At 45.0% G+C, this 19,131-nt stretch overlaps 1 protein-coding gene and 1 pseudogene across 2 annotated transcripts in view; both read right to left on the bottom strand.

Moving 5' to 3' along the window:
- Sik3 (SIK family kinase 3) overlaps window positions 1-19,131 on the bottom strand; it is a 204,429-nt gene that overhangs the window by 46,748 nt on the left and 138,550 nt on the right. For both annotated transcript variants that reach the window (XM_021173280.2, XM_021173281.2), the window contains exons 5-6: window positions 2,107-2,231; window positions 1,554-1,677 (exon numbers count right to left, since the gene is read on the bottom strand). In XM_021173280.2, coding sequence (XP_021028939.1) covers window positions 1,554-1,677; window positions 2,107-2,231 — 249 coding nt within the window. The remainder of the gene's footprint in view (window positions 1-1,553; window positions 1,678-2,106; window positions 2,232-19,131) is intronic.
- On the bottom strand, window positions 14,190-19,118 carry LOC115031913 (annotated as a pseudogene).

Raw genomic sequence — 19,131 nt, 5'->3', positions numbered from 1 at the left:
CAGCCACCCACAGCTGCACCAGCTCTCTAAGTCTCCTAGCAACCAGGCTTCTTCACTGAGCTGCACTGCACTGCACTGCACTGCACAACACTCCAGCCACCCACAGCCTGCACAAGCTCTCTAAGTCTCCTAGCAACCAGGCTTCTTCACTGAGCTGCACTGCACTGCACTGCACAACACTCATATACTGAACTGCACTGCCCAGCATTCCACAACACAACACTGCACTACACTGTGCTGTGCCTTAGAACACAGCACCACACAGCACTGCACTGTGTTGCGTGATAGTACATGGCACTGCACTGCACCACACAGCTCTGCACTGCACCACACAGCACTGTACTGCACCACACAGCACTGCACTACACTCTCCTTTCAACAACCAGTGTAGCAACTACCAAGATTGTCTTTAAAAGCCAATGAAAAAAATCTTTTCAATTTTTAAAAAGTTTTTGTAATAAAAATTTAGAAAACCCCCACAGGTCTAACCATATTATTCTCTATTGTTAAGAGCTTCTAATTCTTCCGCTTCCAGCAGAGTAAAAGCAGAGAGTCTACATGCTCAACTCCTTTCAGGCACACCCCAATTGCTCCCTCCCTGGGGCCTTCAGGCAGTAATCCTCCAGCATCCTTCCTTTCCAGTTGTCCCTGAAATGTCACGTTTTCCAACTGTTCCTCTTTGAATGATCTCCCACCCACCATTCTAAAGGTTTCTTCTTCCCCTTTCCTTAGCATTATCATCACCTGACACATGACCTTCTAAATCATCAGTTCTGAGATGACTCAGTTAAACGGAACCCACACTCCACCTACGTATTCTAAAGGTGTGCATGCTCTCCTTAAGAGGAAAGTAGCTAGACAAAAGGTACCACTGTCTATAGTGGATCAGACATGCACAGAAATGGTGACAAAGAAATCCCAAACCAACCAACTAAACACATCCCAAACTGAAGCCAAACCCAGAGGTTCTGAGTTGTCTGCTAACTATAACATCTGGGTTTCTGGTATCCGTTTTCAGTGTTAAAATTTCCAAAAAGCTATTATCCTATTGTCCACTTACTTAAAAAAATTTCCTAAACAGAATATGAAGGTAGACTTGAGAACTAGGAAATGAGACCATATGAAGACAAAGACGAAAACCTGCTTTGTCCTGGGCATCAATGCCAACTGCGGAGCTCCGGCACTCCAGTGGAGGCTGTGGGGAGGACAAGTGACACGCACTGATCCCACTGTAGCACCATGATGGCACCAGTGACTCACACAGCAGTTAATCTAATCTGTATGCCAGGGGCCGTGCAAAGCCCTTAGCCGTCTTAGACTGAGGAAACAACAGCTCAGACAAATTGATACTGAGCAGAGCCCAGATCCCCAAGCCAAAGCAGGTGGCTTATTTTGCTGCTAAGGAACCTTGCCTCTTGAAGGAGCTGAGGCAAGCTGCAGCTTAGAGAGCAGCCAAATGGCCACTGACCCAGCATCACTACACTTGTGAAATTACTTCACATGCCTGCCTCTCTGTGAAGGCAGTCATGGCTTTATGCTGGCGGGTCCCTTACCTGTGGACATAAAGAACGGGATGCGGAACTTGCCACTCAGCACTCGGGCCCGCAGATTCTGCAGTGTGCTCCCATCAAACGGCAGGGCGCCACACACCAGCACGTAGAGGACAACTCCAAGGCTCTGTAGCCCGAACAGAGAGTAGGGACAGTTAATAGCATCAGAGGAAACAAAAGAGACCATTAGTGTATGTGCAGATGATGGGACCAACTTGTCCTCTTTTTAGGATATAATATGGGTCAGTGTCAAGGTCAATCGTCTTCAGAGCAGATAACAGTCTTTGCTTCCAGACATGGATTTAGGGTGAAATTCCAAACATTTCTCAGACCCAGCCTCTCAAGGAAAAGTAATCTCTGTTGTTGCCACAGGCATCTTCTGCTCAGGCCCTCACAGGGTTCCTCTGCAGGTGCAAAGGGAGTAGTTGAAAGCCAAGGCTCATGTAACTTGGGTACTGGGGGAAACTGGGTTGCAAGAGCAGGTGAACGTGCTCTGCACTCCCACATGACAACTGTCATCTGCAAGGGGACAGGTGGTAAGAAGGGACATACTCACCCATATGTCCACTTTGGGCCCATCATATTCTTTCCCTTCGAAGAGCTCTGGGGCGGCATAGGGAGGGCTGCCACACCATGTCTTCAGCAGCTGCCCTGGAGTGAAGAGGTTGCTGAAGCCAAAGTCTAGAGAAGCAAGGGAACAACACTCATGTCAGCATCCCAGCAGGCACTGGTCTCTGGTTAGTGGAACACAGAGCTGTGTCACCAGGCTGAAAGAGCAAATCTAGGAAGTAGGTAGTGAACCATCTGAGCTCGCTGGGACTGAGTCACCTACCTTGTCCATGTACACCTGGAAAAGGAAGGGGAGGGATAGAGGAAAAGTGAAGGGAGGGGAGACCCATGCTGGAAAATTTTAATTGATGGACTCTACCCCAAGGACACCCCAGCCTCCCTGGCTGGCCTTGAACTCTTGGCACTCTCCCTGCCTTTTCCTCTGTCCTGGGATTACATTCCCTGCAGCAATCTTAAGGCGACATACCTACCTCCCTGGAGTCTCTTTCCCTTTTCCAACTCTTTTGCCCTCTGCATTTCTCTAACTAGCCAGAAAAATTTCCCACGGAGGACCTGCTGGTTAAGACTACCTTTCCATACTCTGTTACAAAAGACACTGGCTTTGGGGGCTGGAGAAATGGCTCAGAGGTTAAGAGCACTGACTGCTCTTCCAGAGGTCCTGAGTTCAATTCCCAGCAACCACATGGTGGCTCACAACCATCTGTAATGGGATCTGATGTCCTCTTTAGGTGTGTGTGAAGACAGCTGCAGTGTACTCATCATATATATAATATATATATATAATATATATATATAAAATAAAATCTTAAAAGAAAAGACACTGGATTTGTTCCCATGTTGCTTCCATCTGTCAACTTAAAACAAAAATCATGTGTGTGGGGGTATGGGTGTTGCAGGATATCTGATCACACTGTGAACTCTGCGATTGTGTTATTTACTGAAAAATCCTATTTCTAGTTGTGGTGTGGCTCGGTCTCATCACACACCTTTAATCTCCCTGGATGGACACAGACACACCCTTAGTATACACCTTTAATCTCAAACAATGAAGGTGAAGTTTAGTTTGTGGAAGGAAGTGCCCATGTGGAAAGTGATGTCAAGTTGAGTGGCAAAGTGACACAGCGATGAATCAGAGAACAATCTGACAGAACAGGATATGCCTACCTCTCAGGAGAAGAGAACACTTCAGGAGAGGGAGGGAGGGGGCGGAGGAGCCAGATTGAATCAGTCAGCTTGGAGAGTGTTTGAGCCAGAGCTCAGAAAGAACTAGAAAGGGTGAGCTTATTCAGCAGCAAGTCTCAGGGACTGAAAACACTCTAGGCCTATATTAGGTCGTACTGAGGCTAGAAGCATCCAGGACTAGGTTAGCAGACAGAGGCAATAAGCCTCCGAAACAACATATACATCAGGGGATAAAAAAATACTTTTACATGTGGGTGTATGCCGTATGAGTGCCCATAAAGGCCAGTGGAGGAAACTGGATTTCTTGGCATTACAGCCTCTTAGAGAGCAGTCTCATATAGGTGCAGGGATTTGAACTCTGGTCCTCACAATGAAGCAGCAAGTGTTCTGGACTGCTAAGTCATCTCTCCAGCCCCTCTTCTTGCTTAGAATCTTACCTTTTACACCTCCTAAGCTATTCACTCAGAGCTCAATGACTGCCATACAAAATCAGATCCTGTTATTTCTTTGCTTAAAAAAAAAAAAAAAAAAAAAAAAAAAAAAAAAAAAAGCGGCTCCTCTCTCTATTTTAGCATTGTTTTTAAGTTCCATCACAGCCAGCCCCACCCTACCCAGCTCTCCTGAGTACCCCTGGCTAATCTTCAGTACTAGAGGGCTCACATCCTGTGTTTATATGCCTTTCTTTATATACTTCCTGTCTGTGCCAGGCCTGTTCCTGTCTCTTCCACCTTTAAAATGTCATCCGTTTTCAAGGTGCAGTCAAATATTACTTCCTGTATGAAGCTTTAACTGACTTCCAGCAGAAAATACCATATCAGTTGCTTCCTTTGGTTGTCAGAACCTTTTGTTTATTCTCTGATATCCCAGTCTCCACTCTGTCTTACATTGTTCTTAGCTATATGATGTGTTCAAGCTTTCTACTGACTACTGAGTGGAGAGGAAAGAGGTTTATTTGTTCTCATCTTTTCGCAGAATCTTTGATATACGATAGAAAGGTTCACAAAAATGAACCAGTTAAATTACTGTGTCAGTCGCTCCTGAACACTGACTGGTGCCTTCTCACACTGCTGCGTCAATGGCCACCTACCAGAACCTCTATCTCCAACCTCTCTCACCCAAGCTGCTGAGGCTAGTAGCTTACTGATCACCAGGGGTTTAGTTCAGGGTCTGATACAACCGAAACAGTGCCATTTGTCAACAGAAATAAACACCCTGTTGTGAAGTCTCTTAGATCACTGTGGTGGTTTGAGTAAAAACTGCCTGCATAGGCCCATAGGGAGTGATGCAATTAGGAGGTGTGGCCTCGTTGGCATGGGTGTGGTTTTGTTGGAGGGGGTGAGACTTTGAGGTCTCAGAAGTCAAAGTCACTGTAACTTCCTGCTGCCTGTGGATCAGGATGTAAAACTCTCAGCTCTTTCTCCAGCAGCATGTCTGCCTCTGCCCTGCCATACTTCCTGCCCTAAGGCTAAGACTAATGGACTAAACCTCTGAAGCCAGCCAACAAGATGTTTTCCTTCATAAGAGGTGCTGTGGTCAAGGTGTCTCTTCACAGTAATAGAGTACTGACTAAGACAACCCCTGCCTTTCTCTGTACTCCCCTGTGACTCTCTTTATCTTGTGTGTGTGTGTAATTCTTTCAGCTTTAAAAACACGCTACCTCCCTTAGAGAAGTCTATTCTTTCTCCGTAGTTCCTGTGGAACTACTTATTAGAGTTGCTGAAGGAGACCTGTCCAATGACAACACAGCTGACACTCCATCATGCATGGATGGAGGGAATCTCACAAGGCCCCACCTCTAGATGAAGAGCTGCATGTAATTAAAGCTACCAAGAGAGGGAGAGTCAGTCTTCTCTTCGACAGAGATGAGGCCCCAAGGGTTATCCAATCCCAAGTGGTTAGAACTAACTCTCTCTCTCTCTCTCTCTCTCTCTCTCTCTCTCTCTCTCTCTCTCTCNCACACACACACACACACACACACCAGTACAAAGAGGAGCTAAGTTGAGAAGGAATGGGGGGACATGAAAGGGGCCGAAGAGATGGGAGGGTGGGAGAGTAGCATTCATGTTTTAAAAAAGCTACTATTCTTTCCTGACTCTCATGATACTTAGCATTTCTTCAAGCACAGTGAGTGTGTAAGAAATAGTGCTTATGGCCGGGCATGGTAACTCATGCCTTTAATCCCAGCATTCTGGAGGCAGCGGAAGATTGGTTTTCTGTGGATTTGAGGTCAGCTTGGTCTCCATTATGGGTTCCGGGCCATCCAGGACTTCAGTCAGATCAAGTCTCAAAAACAAAGCGCAGATGCTGCTTCTGAAGGAGAGCACACTGGAAGCCATACCAACTGATGGCTCGCTGGAGAGAGTCGGCCATACCAACTGATGGCTCGCTGGAGAGAGTCGGCCATACCAATTGATAGCTTGCTGGAGAGTCTCCCTGTGGCCACACAGGCAGCCTAAGCTGACGGAGATCTTGTGACGTAGTTCAGGCTGGTCTCTAACTCAGGATCCTCCTGCCTTAACTTTCTGAGTGCTAGGACTAGAAGAATATACCACCAATCTTTTCAATGTCCAATTACACCTCACAGTCTGCACACAGTGAGCAAAATTGTCCAAACTCTTCATAACCAAGTAGGATAGGTTGTTAAAAATCCTAACAGACCCTAGACTTGATGGCACAAGCCTGTAACCCCGGGTAGGTAGAGGCTAAGTCAGGAGGACTCAAAGTTTGAGGTCAGCCCAGGCAGCTCAGTGCGGAGGCCCTGTGTCAGAACAAAAACACGGGGACTGGGCTCAGCAGCGGAGTGCTCACTGGCATCACTAATAAGAATCTGTAGTGGGACACTTGTGGTGATGCTGTGAAAGATGATTTAAACGCAGTTTAAGTACCAAGCCTAGCAGGGGCAGGCCCAGCATCCTTCCTGACAATGCATCACTGTAAAGTGAGGTTTCCTTAGCACTGTGTGGCCATCTTCCCTGCCAGTGGCCCTTTACCTCATATCCCTCTCCATCACTGCCATGCATATGGTAAGCTAGGAGTACGGCTAGTTCAATGTGCATTTAACTTGAGCATGAGTTGGTTTTGAACATTTAAATTATCCATGCAGGAGAAACCTCAAATTATTAACACACGGGAACATTGGAACTCATTTTGAAAACTCAGCTCCCTCTAACAAATACTTGAGGGGCTGAAAAAAAAATGGGTTGGAGGAAATATGTGCTCTGGTTTCTCTTAGCTGCTTACCGTTGTGGGCGGCTTCTGCACACTTCAAGCAGAGGGCTATTTTTCAGAACTGTTGGCAGTTTAGTGAAGTAGCAGGGGGACCCTGGGATGTGTGGTTGAAGCAGGGGCGGGAAGACGTGGGTGAGCAGCCTTTACTGTTTATAGGACAGACAACTGAAATAAACTAAATATCAACCAACACAGGAGGAAAAACTCTAACAAAAATAAAGCAAAGACTAAAACAAGGATGGATTCTCACTGGCTTGGGTCAGAAATATCAACAAGATTCATAACAACAGCAACAACAACAAGGCCCAGAGCCAGGGTTTGATCAGTTACTCTGTACCTAAAAAGTTAGCGTTTCTCTTCCAAAGGGAGCCGCCGTTTCTGCTGCTCACACTGCCTACTGCTGCACACTCCCAACACCTCATACAGGACTCTAAATGAATGCCTCCATCTCTTCACACACTCATTCAACATCAGTGTCTGGAGGACTTGCAGGAGATACTGCAGTATGACAATCCCTACAGAAGGGACACCATCCCAGGGATGACTCAAAAAGGAAGCAGGGGGCTAGAGAGATGACTCAGCATGAAGCCTGCTTCCTGTGCAAGCCTGAGTTCAAATCTGAAGCACTCACTAAAAGGCTGAGTGTAGCCAACCGACATTTGCTGGGGAGGGGAAATCTAAGGTTTGCTGGTTGCCAGGCCGGCTGCAGGGTCAGTGAGAAACCCTGCCTAAAGAGAATGGAGAGGGGGGCTGGAGAATTGGCTCAGCGGTTAAGAGCACTGACTATTCTTCCAGAGGTCCTGAGTTCAACTCTTAACCACATGGTGGCTCACAACAATTTGTAATGGGATCTGATGCCCTCTTCTGGTGTGTCTGAAGACAGCTACATAAAATAAATAAATCTTAATAATAAACATATAAATAAATAAATCTGAGAGAGAGAGAGAGAGAATATATAGAGAGGGAGCCAGGCAGTGGTGGCACACCGAGTTAGTTCCAGGACAGCCAGGGCTATACAGAGAAATCCTTTCTTGAAAACCAAACAAAAGAATGGAGAGGGATAGAGCAGGACATCTGATGGCCTCCTAGTGCGGGTGCAAATGTGCACATGTAGACATGTAGATATCATATATACACCACACACCCATACACACAAAACCTAAAACAAACCCAAGATCACACTTAGGTGATCTGGGAAGGTAAAGAGAGAAAAGTGGACTGGAAACTGAATGGGGGTGGAGGGGAACATGATCAAGCATAGAGCACTCAGAACTTGCTTGCTAAGTGAATACAAGAGACTATGGAGGGACTGCCCTGGGTGTTGCGTGGGGCTTGTGGCACTACCCAGAATGCACAGCTGCATCAGGTGAAATGAGCTCAGCTCTAAATGCTGGGTGCTATGGGCCTCTGCTTCCCTCCCCTCCCTGCCTGGCTTTGAGAAGTTCTATAAGACACGATGAGAGAATCTGGTGACAATGAGCATACTGTGCTTCTTGATACATGCTCAGCAGAGATCCACTCACAAGTGCTTTTATTCCCAACAGCCTTATTAAGGAATACAAAAAAAGTATTTTATAATTTCATCTAATTAGGGTGCATTGACAGTGGCTTTGGTACATTCAGAATTGGGTAACCAAGGTGGATTTTAGAGTATTTTACCACAGAAAGAAGCCCTCTCTGTACTAACCATCATCCCAGCACCAGGCATCCACCCCCCACTTTCTGTCACAATGGACTTGGTGTCCTTCTTTTAGCATGTCTAGCTTAAGGGTCAAGTCAAATGGTCAGCGAGAAGAAAAAAGAAAACTCAGGACAGAGTTTTTAAAAAATTAGATAACTAAAAGTGGATGAGATTTTGGCAGAACTTTTAAAAACATTTTTTCCAACTATACTTTTTAAGTCATGCATGATATCCCTGGAGTTAGCAAAAGCATAGCCCAGCCACTTCTGCAAAAGCACAGGCTCTGTGCTAGAAAAGGTCCCTGCATACCCAGAACCAGTACCACCTGGAAAACCTGGAGTGCCAGGATGTGTCTCTCTGTGGCTGGGCTCACTGGACAGTGACCTTAGCTTATCTCTGCTATTATGGCTGAAAGGCATACGTGGCCCAGGATGGAGAATGCCATAGACTAAACTCTGGTGCAATGTCACCACAGTGAAACCATACAAGTCACATACAAACGGAAGCAGAGGAAAGACTCGGATCAAATGGGATCTGATGAGCTCACAAGGGCGAGTAAATACTTGGAGTTACAGGGCATCCTAAAAGCCCAAGAAAGCCGGAGGTGTGCAGTGCTGAAGCCAACATCATGAAGGGGGCTTTGGATATGGAAGAGCAATTTGGATATTCATGCAGTAATTCAGGTGGATCAAAGCCTCTTCCTCCCTTGACTTGTACGCTGCTTTGCATGCAACATGACACACGGTGATTTTACAGAGCATCCTGGATAGGATACTTGAGGTGACATAAAGGGAAAAGCATAATTGTAGATATGCTGACTGTATACAGAAAACAAGCCCTGGGAAGAAATGATTTCAGAATGACCAGTGTCTTAGAGGGAAGGTTATATCTGTAATGTTTAGAAATCTTTCATTTAAACTTCCAAGGGTAAGCATACATGCACCTACAATTAACTATGTTCTTTTAAATATACAGATGTTAAAATATTACTTTTGGGGTGGGATATTGAGACCAGGTTGGCCAATTTTCAATTCTTCTGCCTCAGGCTCCCAAATGTTGAGATTACAGGTGAGCACTGGATATCCAGCTTAAAGCATCATCTTGAATAACAGATGGAGACAGCCAGCAGTCCCTTTTCAGAGAACCGACACTAGTGTCAATGAAAAAAGCCAACATTCTTTACTGTTTATTACCATAAATGGGAAAAGATTTATGGCCTACAGACTCAACCAAAGGTGATAAATGTCATAAAGATTTTTACCTAAGAAATCAAAGTCATGGGCTGGAGAGGTGGCTTAGTGGTTAAGAGCACTGACTGCTCTTCCAGAGGTCCTGAGTTCAATTCCTAGCAACCACTTGGTGGCTCACAACCATCTGTAATGGGATCTGATGCCCCCTTCTAGTGTGTGTCTGAAGATGACTGCAGTATACTCATATAAATAAAATAAATAAATAAATAAATAATCTTTTTAAAAAAAAACAAAGAAAAGAAATCAAAGTTATAACAGAAAGAAACCACTAAGGGCTAGAGAGATGGCTCATTCAGGAAATGCTTGCTATGCAAGCAAGGGGACCTGAGTTTAAGATTCCCCAAAGCTAAATGTAATGACAAATGTTTCTAAATCTGGTGCTGGGGAGAAGGAGGCAGGTGTGGAAGTGTGCTGGCCAGGCATCCCCGATTAATCAGGGGGTAACAGGCTCCAATAAGAGATCCTGTGTTCATAGGTAGCTAGTAGGATAACACTTAAACAATTCCCAGTGAAATCCTTTGGCTTACATATACACACAGATACATGCCCACTTGTACATACACATGTGTGTGGGCACACACAAAGGAAATTGGTTACACTGGATACAGCAGTTACACCCGACACAGCAGAAGCCATATGGGTGGAGCAGTTCTCTTTATGTGGCCTATGGTCATTTGTTTCTCCACTCCTAAGCAACTCAACTTAATTTGTTAAGTGTCTTTTTCAACCCCCAACACCCCGGTTAGTTAGCATTTGTCTGCAGGCTCAAAAGGCAATTTACATCCTTTTCTCTTAATACAAAGCAGAAGACTAACTTGAACCCTATGTTCATCGCCTAGGATGGCTTAAATACCAGAGGTCGATATTGATTTTGAACCTTGAAACGCTTTGTTCTAGGCAAGATGAGGCGCCTGAGGCTATATAAGGTAGTGATACTGTATCCTAAAATAAGCGTATCATTAGCTGGGTATGTGAAACATGGTGGGAAAAGAGAGGAGGGCTGGTGGCACTAATTTAAAAATCGGGACAATTCCAAGAGCAAATTTTCTTGTTCAGTCCACCACTTCAGAGCAATAACAAGGACGTCTTTCCTGGTTGACCAAGGAACAATCCAAAGCAGATGTGAACAGATGGGGCAGAGCCTTCAGTTAGTGTCAGTGTTCTCGGTGCTCCCAAAGCAATGCAACTGACAGCCAAGCTTTCTGAAGAGCTAGACTTACTTCCCTTCCTGTGCGCGCGTGTATGTATGTGTGTGTGTGTGTGTGTGTGTGTGTGTGTGTGTGAGAGAGAGAGAGAGAGAGAGAGAGAGACAGAGACAGAGACAGAGAGAACTTGATAACTAAGTATGCTGTAGACTGTACTGGGGCTGCCTCCATTTTCATCTAAAGATTAGAGTTTACTTGAGTGAGTTTTGTTTGCATAGCAAAACCAGAGCATCAGACCCCTGTAGCCTTTTGCTTCACCCTCCTCAAAAATAATAAAGACCAAAATGAGTGGAAAAAGTTATATAAGTAAGAATTGGGTTGTGACGCAGGCTGCTAATATGATATACAGCACAGAAAGAGAACTAGTTCTTTAAGTCGCCTACAAGACTACTCATTAAGCATTGGTTGCTATTATTACTTCTTTAATGAATAAAACAACAGAAGGCAGTGTGGATCGTAGGATCACACACAGCACCAATGAGGATGATTTTGAAATCTTCCAGGAATCAATGAGTTCACGATGAAGAAAAGTTAGGGGAATCCTTAGTATTTAGCATTTGCACCAACCCCTGACTGAACTTACTGACTAGAAGCTAACAAAGAAGTAATGAGAGACTCATAGCCTGAAACGCACATTCAGGGAAAATCTCTTCATGGGGAAATGACATTTATGATGCAGAACTTATGGGGTTTTCCCAACATACACTAGCAGGTGGGATCACCAAATTGGCCAATCTCAACACTACTGCAGATACTACTATCCAACTCTTTTTTTTTTTTTTTTTTTTTTTTTTGGTTTATCGAGACAGGGTTTCTCTCTCTGTGTAGCCCTGGCTGTCCTGGAACTCACTCTGTAGACCAAGGTGGCCTTGAACTCAGAAATTGGCCTGCCTCTGCCTCCCAAGTGCTGGGATTAAAGGCATGTGCCACCACTGCCTGGCAACCCCACTCTTACCATAAGAAAGCAAAATTGAAAAGCCCCACCAGAAGTCTCCTTGTTTAAATGAGTCCATTTTAAAAGGTGCTGTCATCAGACAGTTTCTATAAGACATACAGACAATACCCACCGAAACTGTTAGGAACAGTAACATGCATGCCATCGTCAGAATTCTAAGTCACAACAAATTAGAGCCACAAAGGTCCACTCAGTGTGTTCCCAATACTTGCAGGTGAGTATATCACTCAGAAGTTTTAGTGCACCTTTTATAGAGCACAATGAATAAAGACCTCTTTCATTTTTAAACAGAGCCTAATGATACCAAATGGAAACCCAGTATTTAAATACAGTATTTTTCAAATTAAAAATCAAGGGCCAGGTATGATGGCACATGCCTTTAATCTTAGCATTCAGGATACAGAAGCAGACGGCTCTCTGTATATTGGAGGGCAGCCACTGCTACTCAGTGAGATCCTGTCTCAAAAATCATCACCACCACCACCACCACCACCACCATAGCCAACCAACCAACCAACCAACCAACCAACCAACCAACCAACCACTATGAAGCCAGGGAGAAGGCTCTCAGTGGGTGATGGAGCAAGTTTGGTAACTTGAGTTTGGTCCCTAGAAACCATGTGGAGGCGGAAGGAGAAAACCCACTCAGCAGAGTCGTCCTCTGACCTCTACAGGTGTCCGTTGGCATGCACAGCGACACACATTCATCTTGGACACACACAATGATAAATTCAGAATTCAGACATGACCCGATAGGGAAGGTGGGAGTGGCATTTAGAGAGCTCAAAGGTATAGCCTCGGAGTTATAAGCAAGTGAAAAAAAAATGCCTTCTTAGTTCAATGCTAAGAGATTAACATAATTCACCTGACCAGAGATATTACAGCTGTAACCCTGAGAGATGTATGTGGTAATAGAAAAGTACTTCTAATGTCTGATGCTCCACCAAAGTGCTCTCAGAACAATAGGGACAAGACAGACATGTCCTCAATGACCTGGAGATTAGTCTGTGGATAAGAAAAACACTGACAAGAGAATTATGATCACTGTTTAAGCATGAAGGGGCAACTGGTATGTAAGAAACGAAGGCAACTTGCTTCCCTTTGCCCACTTTCTCCCCCTTTTCTCTCTCCTTCCCCCCCTCTCCTTCCTTCCTTCTTTCCTTCTTCCCTCCCTCCTTCCCTTCTTCCCTTCCTTCCTTCCCTCCCTCCTTTCCTTTTCCCTCCCTTTTTCCCCTTTTTCCCCCTTTTTCCCCCCTTTTTCCCCCTTTTTCCCCCTTTCCCCCCTTTCCCCCCTTTTTCCCCCTTTTTCCTTTCCTTTTTTCCTTTCCTTCTTTTTTCCTTTCCTTTCCTTTCCTTTTTTCCTTTCCTTTTTTCCTTTCCTCTTTTCCTTTCCTCTTTTCCTTTCCTCTTTTCCTTTCCTCTTTTCCTTTCCTCTTTTCCTTTCCTCTTTTCCTTTCCTCTTTTNCTTTCCTCTTTTCCTTTCCTCTTTTCCTTTCCTCTTTTCCTTTCCTCTTTTCCTTTCCTCTTTTCCTTTCCTCTTTTCCTTTCCTCTTTTCCTTTTCCCTTTTCCTTTTCCCTTTTCCTTTTCCCTTTTCCTTTTCCCTTTTCCTTTTCCCCTTTCCTTTCCCTTTTCCTTTCCCTTTCCCTTTCCCTTTTCCTTTCCCTTTTCCTTTTCCCTTCCTTCCTTCCTTCCTTCCTTCCTTCCTTCCTTCCTTCCTTCCTTCCTTCCTTCCACAGGCTTCTCTGTATAGGCCATCCTGTTCCTGTTGGCCTAGAACTCACTCTGTAGACCAGGCTAGGCTGGCCACAAACCCAGAGATTTGTCTGCCTCTCTGCCTCCCGAGTGCTGGCTTATATAACAATTCTATCAAGAATTCCCAAGAAATCTTAGCTAGAGACAGTGGTGTACACTTATAATCTTAGCATGTCGAGGCACAGCCAGGAGGACTGCTACAAGTTCAAGGCCCCTGCACCGTCTACACAGCAAGTTCAAGGCCAGTCTGGACTACAGTACAGAATAAGACCCTATTCTCAAAAAGAAGGAAGGAAGGAAGGAAGGAAGGAAGGAAGGAAGGAAGGAAGGAAGGAAGGAAAGAAAGAAGAGAAAAGAAAGAAAACCTCAGATCAAAACAAGAGTTCAGAGAATTTCTAATGTGACCAAGAAAGCTAAGGTTCTACTTAGATTAGAAGGCAAGGAAAACTGCCTCATGTCTCACAATGTAGGAAGCCAGTCTTCTTCAACTCTTTGACTCACAAATTCTCTTTTGTTCTTTTCCTTTTCCATCATTTAAAAGCATTTAGTTAGTTAGTTGGGGTTGGGGAGGGGGCAATTTTTTAAATTTAAAAAAAAAATTATTTATGTATGCGTATGTATCTCTGTGCTTGAGGACTGTGGTGCCCTCAGAGGCCAGAAGAGTGTTTCAGATTCTCTGCAGATGGAGCTGTAAACATCTGTAAGTCACTCAATACAAGTGTGACAACCAAGCACGGGACATTTGTCATTTTCAGAGTGTTTTCCTACTATTTGTATTATTATTAAAATTAATTTATGCCTGCTGTGTGCATACATGTAGGTACATGCAGCTATGTACTTGTGGGAAGCCAAAAGAGTGACTCCCCAAAGCCAGAGCTACAAGTGTGAGCCAACTTTGTTACATGGCTACTGGGACCCCGACTCCAGTCCTCATGGTCGCATGGCAGGCACTCTTAACCAGTGAACCATCTCCAGTTTCCAATTTTTCACATTTTACTTTCCAACCACTTAGCATGTGCCAGAATTACTTAGCACCTTCTACATGAGTGTCACATGCCATTCCAGGGACACAGCAAAAGTCAGGGTCAATTATGACCTGAATTTAGGAGGTCACAACGGTCTTCTCTGGCTCTCAACTTCCTGGCCTATCAGCCTGAAAAGTGTGATGGGTTAACCCAAAAAAAGTGTTGGGTCAGGGATAAGGAAGGACTCTCTGGGGACAGCCGGGCCTGTCAATCACAGCACAGAGCAGCCGTTCTCAGCAACCCAGGAATTCACCCTCTGAACTCTCTTCTGAATTGCAAAAGGTCAGTGTACTGGCTCACAAAGTGTTTGGATTTTTAATAAACACCACTCTCTCAATCTCACTGCGCCGAGGCCCGAACTTTCCACTGTGTCTTAAACCTATGCACTCTGGAAACCCTCCTAGAAGGGCCAGCTTTTCTGTAGTTACCCTGAAGGTCCTCACTGTCTCCTGACTGCCAACAAAAACACTAACTCGGGAGTGGAAACTGTCTTGTGGAGCCCATTCTGGGAGTGGACATTTAAAGGGGAAAGTTTCCAACTTCCTTTGGTTAAAGAAAATAAGTTTCCACAATTTTTAAAACATTCTCATAATGTCTGAAACTTGAAAGCTCTTTTCTTTAGGGAGTAAGTCAGCTATGTTTAACTTTTCTTTAGACATTCTTTTTTTTTAAACATAGACATCTCACAACTTAATCTTTGGGAACAAGACTTAAATGGCTTTCAAACTGCAGTGTATTGACCATTAAACAAGAACATACCATTTACTGTTGATGGTTAAACATAATTTTTATTGCTGACAATTATTTGATGAGAAGTTCCTTCTCCATGGCTCAGACACCCTATTGCTACCATGTCCTGGAAATCCTTGGCTTTTCCTGGTTTTGCCCTTGCCACCTCCCCGTGTCTGTGACCTCCATCCTCTGCCACGTTTTTAACTGGTCCTTTTATCTTCTTGCCCTTCTTCCTCCCCAAATCTTTTTCAATCTGTAGTGAAGGTTCCTTATTATGTCTTAATAGTCAAGCAATTTCACACTTTAGTGACAAAAACCCCTCCCATTTCTTACACATGGTTTCCATATCATTTAAAAAGAATATTGCATCTACCCACATGCATCCACATGTGTTGTGGCACATGTGTAGAGCTCAGAACTTGGGAGTCAGTTCTTTCCTTCTTCCTAGTTTCTGAGACAGAGTCTTGATTCTGTTACGCTGTGAACTCCAGGCCAGTTGACCGAATAGCTTTCCAGTGATTCTTGTGTTTCTGCCTCCCATCTCACCATAGGAGTCAAACGTATGACTGGTCCCATAGCTTGTCTGCAAATGTGCCATGACATTCTACTACACTTGGGCCTCAGCTTCCTAGTAGAACCAAAATAAAATCCCACATCCTGGCATGTGCAACTGACCCTGGCCATTCCTGTCACCGTCACTCTGTTCTCTCTCCCTTCTTAGCCCTAGCCACGCTGACCTCCCTTTGACTCGCCTCTTCTCTCTCTGGCCTTGCATTATCTTCCTTCGGCTTAGAAGGCTTTGTCTACTCTGCTTAAATCAGTCTATCACATCACACAGATTGCATCTTTCAAGGTCCTTATTAAGAGTTGTGTGTCTCTCCTCATCGGAATGATATTGAAAGGGACAGTTTCTTCTGCTGCTGCATCCCCAGGACCTCAACCGGTGACTACACAGTAGGCAGTTTATCCATATTTGCTGACAGAGCTGCTGCAAGTCTCTCCTCTACACTGTCTCTCCCACTGTCCTTCAACCCTTACCTCAAATGTTACGTCTTGAGTAAGGCATTTATGTCTATGTGAGCACTAGCATGAAGTCTGAATCAGGAAAGCTTCTGAGGGTTTTTTTTTTTCCTTTAGTGTCCCAGGCTTCTTTATTTAATTGATAAGTGACAGCTTAATCAACATGAGCACTCAACTTCATCTTCATCCATCACCTTGTGATTCTATCCTCCTCAGCAAATGAAGAACTTCATCCCAAAGCCCTGGTGGCACAGCCTCCAAGTTCTCTTGGTCTAGCTCTTTCCCTACATCCACTGGCAGGGATAGTGCCCCAGTTTAAAACGCATGGGACAGCCTAGAGTGGTGACAGAAATCTCTAGAGGGGAAGACTTCATCCTTAGGAAAAGGGGCCTAAGAGTAGAGTATGGTGAAATGAGGGCCCCTACAGCCTGAGGCACCAAAATGGGGGGCTTGTGGCAGAGGAAAGAACACAGACCGCCCCTGCAAAACGAGACTTGCACCTCAGACCCCTCTCTTGGGAACAGTCAATGCTTGATCATTTATCTGCCGAACCACATTCCCCTGGTTCCCCACATGCAATTCTCCATGCTTCTATTTCTTTTCTGTGTCCACACTGCACTAGGGTCTCTGCTGTGCAAATCTCCCAAAGGGTTGGCTTTTCCATCCACTTCTCCAGCAATGGCCTGGGGTCAAGTGTTCCTGATGCTGAGCTGAAGGACCTCATCTAGCTGAATACCTTCCACAAGAGAATGCCCAGGGTGAGCCCTACATTGGTCTGAGGGTACCTCACGGTGCTCCTCTTCTGCTTGAGGGGCCTGGCAAGCTGTTCTAGTTCTTTCTGCAGGACTTTCATGTCCTGGGACTCCTTGGGACTGGATTCCACCTTCTCCAACTCCACAGCTCTGAGGTGGACAGTACTGGACCCAGGGAAGAGATCCTCTGAGGTGCTCCCCATTCTAGCTCCTGCATGGCACTCTGGCTTCAATCTCCAGGCCAACTTAGAGTATTGGTCCCAGGCCAACTTGGGGTTCACAATATGTTATCCCTCCACAGGACTCAATGGAAAGATCCCCAACACCTCCAAACTTGGTCCAACCTCTGGCCCAGTTCCAGGTCCACTTGGAGGGCCTTGGGTGCTCACCCATGTCTCAGGGCATACCCAGTCTGGCTCTAGCCCTCCTAGCTTCATCAGTCCCACCTGGTAGGGATGAGAAGGTAAAGTCTAAAGCCAGGTGTCTGATCATGGGGAAGCATGGGTACCTCAGGCAGAGGCCTGATTACTGAGATTCTTGTACACATACAAAGTGGGGTGAGGCAGCAGACAGCGTGTGCTTATAGATCCTGTGCATTTCCAGTAAGATGGAATTTTATACACTAAAGTGTGTTCTTCGGTCTATGGAAGTATATGGAGATTACACTGTTTCACTAATAGGTCGGAACGTATCTCTTGTCACATGATCTATAATTCAGTAGCTGACGAGATTAAACACTATCAGCCAGGGAGTCATCCCCTGCCATGTGCTGTGGACTGAAAGTTAGGCTGCACTCCCTTCCTCTATCTGCTTTATTACATAATCGCACACATCTGAAACATGGAAACTGAAGGGTTAAAAGCAAATAATCCCCTCCCTTCCCCAGCCGCGGGTACATGATGAGGTTTGCATGGATGCGGGTCATAAATCCATTTTGGACCGCTGGAAGATGAAAGGGTTCTCATGTTTTTGGAACACACTGTATTTACATATACAAAGGCATTAAAAGATACATGGGAAAGGCCCTGTGTGGCACGACTCTGGTATTCGCTAACTGCCAGCACTCTGAATGTTTGCGGCCCCAGAGAACCTCGGATCCCTGTGGGCAGGAGCCATGTTCCCCACTCTGTTGCTGCTGAGCCACCTGAACAAGAAGCCTTTAAAGACAACGGACAAGACTCCAGCTGACCCGGCAGGTCCTCAGCTCCAGATGTTGCTTTTACCTGCAGATGCTGGAGCCTCACTCACAACAAACACCCACTGAAGAGAGTCTATGTAAGACAGCTTTGTTACTGCCATTAACAAGAATTTCTAAATTCCACAACCAGGAAGAAAAACCCAACTATATAGTGAATTTTTCTTCTCTCTAGAAACAGATAAAGAAAAATGAAAAGACATAAAAAACCATGAGGTGTAGAATTACAGCTGATTCTTCTGATAGCTATCCACTTGCCGACCCTCACACCGAGGGACCACATTCTTCACCAGGGCTAGCACTAGACTAGCACGGCCACGTAGGACAGCTTATGTAGTAAGCTGTCTGTAGTATCAACTACTAAACACATATTGATCAGGAAGTCCCTCAAAAAGCAAATATAATACAAATGAAACCAGAACGTACTCATCTTCCACAGTGGACACAGTTTATTTGAGATAGGATCCTACTCTGTAGTCTTGGCTGGCCTCAAATTCATTATGTGGCTAAGGGTAGCCTTGAATTCCCAGCAGTCATCCTGCCTCTGCATTCAAGTGTAACAGTTACCGACAGGAAGAGCTTGGGTGTGCTGGATCCCAGTAGGCAGAGGCAGGCAGGTCTGGTCTACATACAGTTCCAGGCCAGCCAGAACCATACAGTGAGACCCTGCCCCCAATTTCTTTCTTTTCTAACTATTTTTTTTTTTATTGGGGAGGGCAACACATGTATAGTGTGTGCATGGAGATCAGAGGACAGCTAACTTGTCAGCATCAGTTTCCTCCCCCCAACACATGGGTGCTGGGAATGGAACACAGGTCATCGAACTTGGCAGCAAATACCTTTAGTAGCTGAGCTGCCAGAATGCTTTTAAAACAAAAACCACTTGTATAAATAACTGGCATAAAAGTGTTAACTGCTTACATTTCATAATTAAAATCTGTATTAGTCCAAAATAAGTTGTTCCTTAACACACATAATTTAAAGATGAGGGGCTAAAGACTGAGGATTTTGGTTTGGTTTTTTTGTTGTTGTT

The sequence above is a fragment of the Mus caroli genome, chromosome 9 (assembly GCF_900094665.2).
Source record: "Mus caroli chromosome 9, CAROLI_EIJ_v1.1, whole genome shotgun sequence".
NCBI classification, from domain to species: Eukaryota; Metazoa; Chordata; class Mammalia; order Rodentia; family Muridae; genus Mus; species Mus caroli.
Note: the sequence above shows the minus strand (reverse complement) of the source record. Positions and strands in the feature narration are given on the sequence as shown.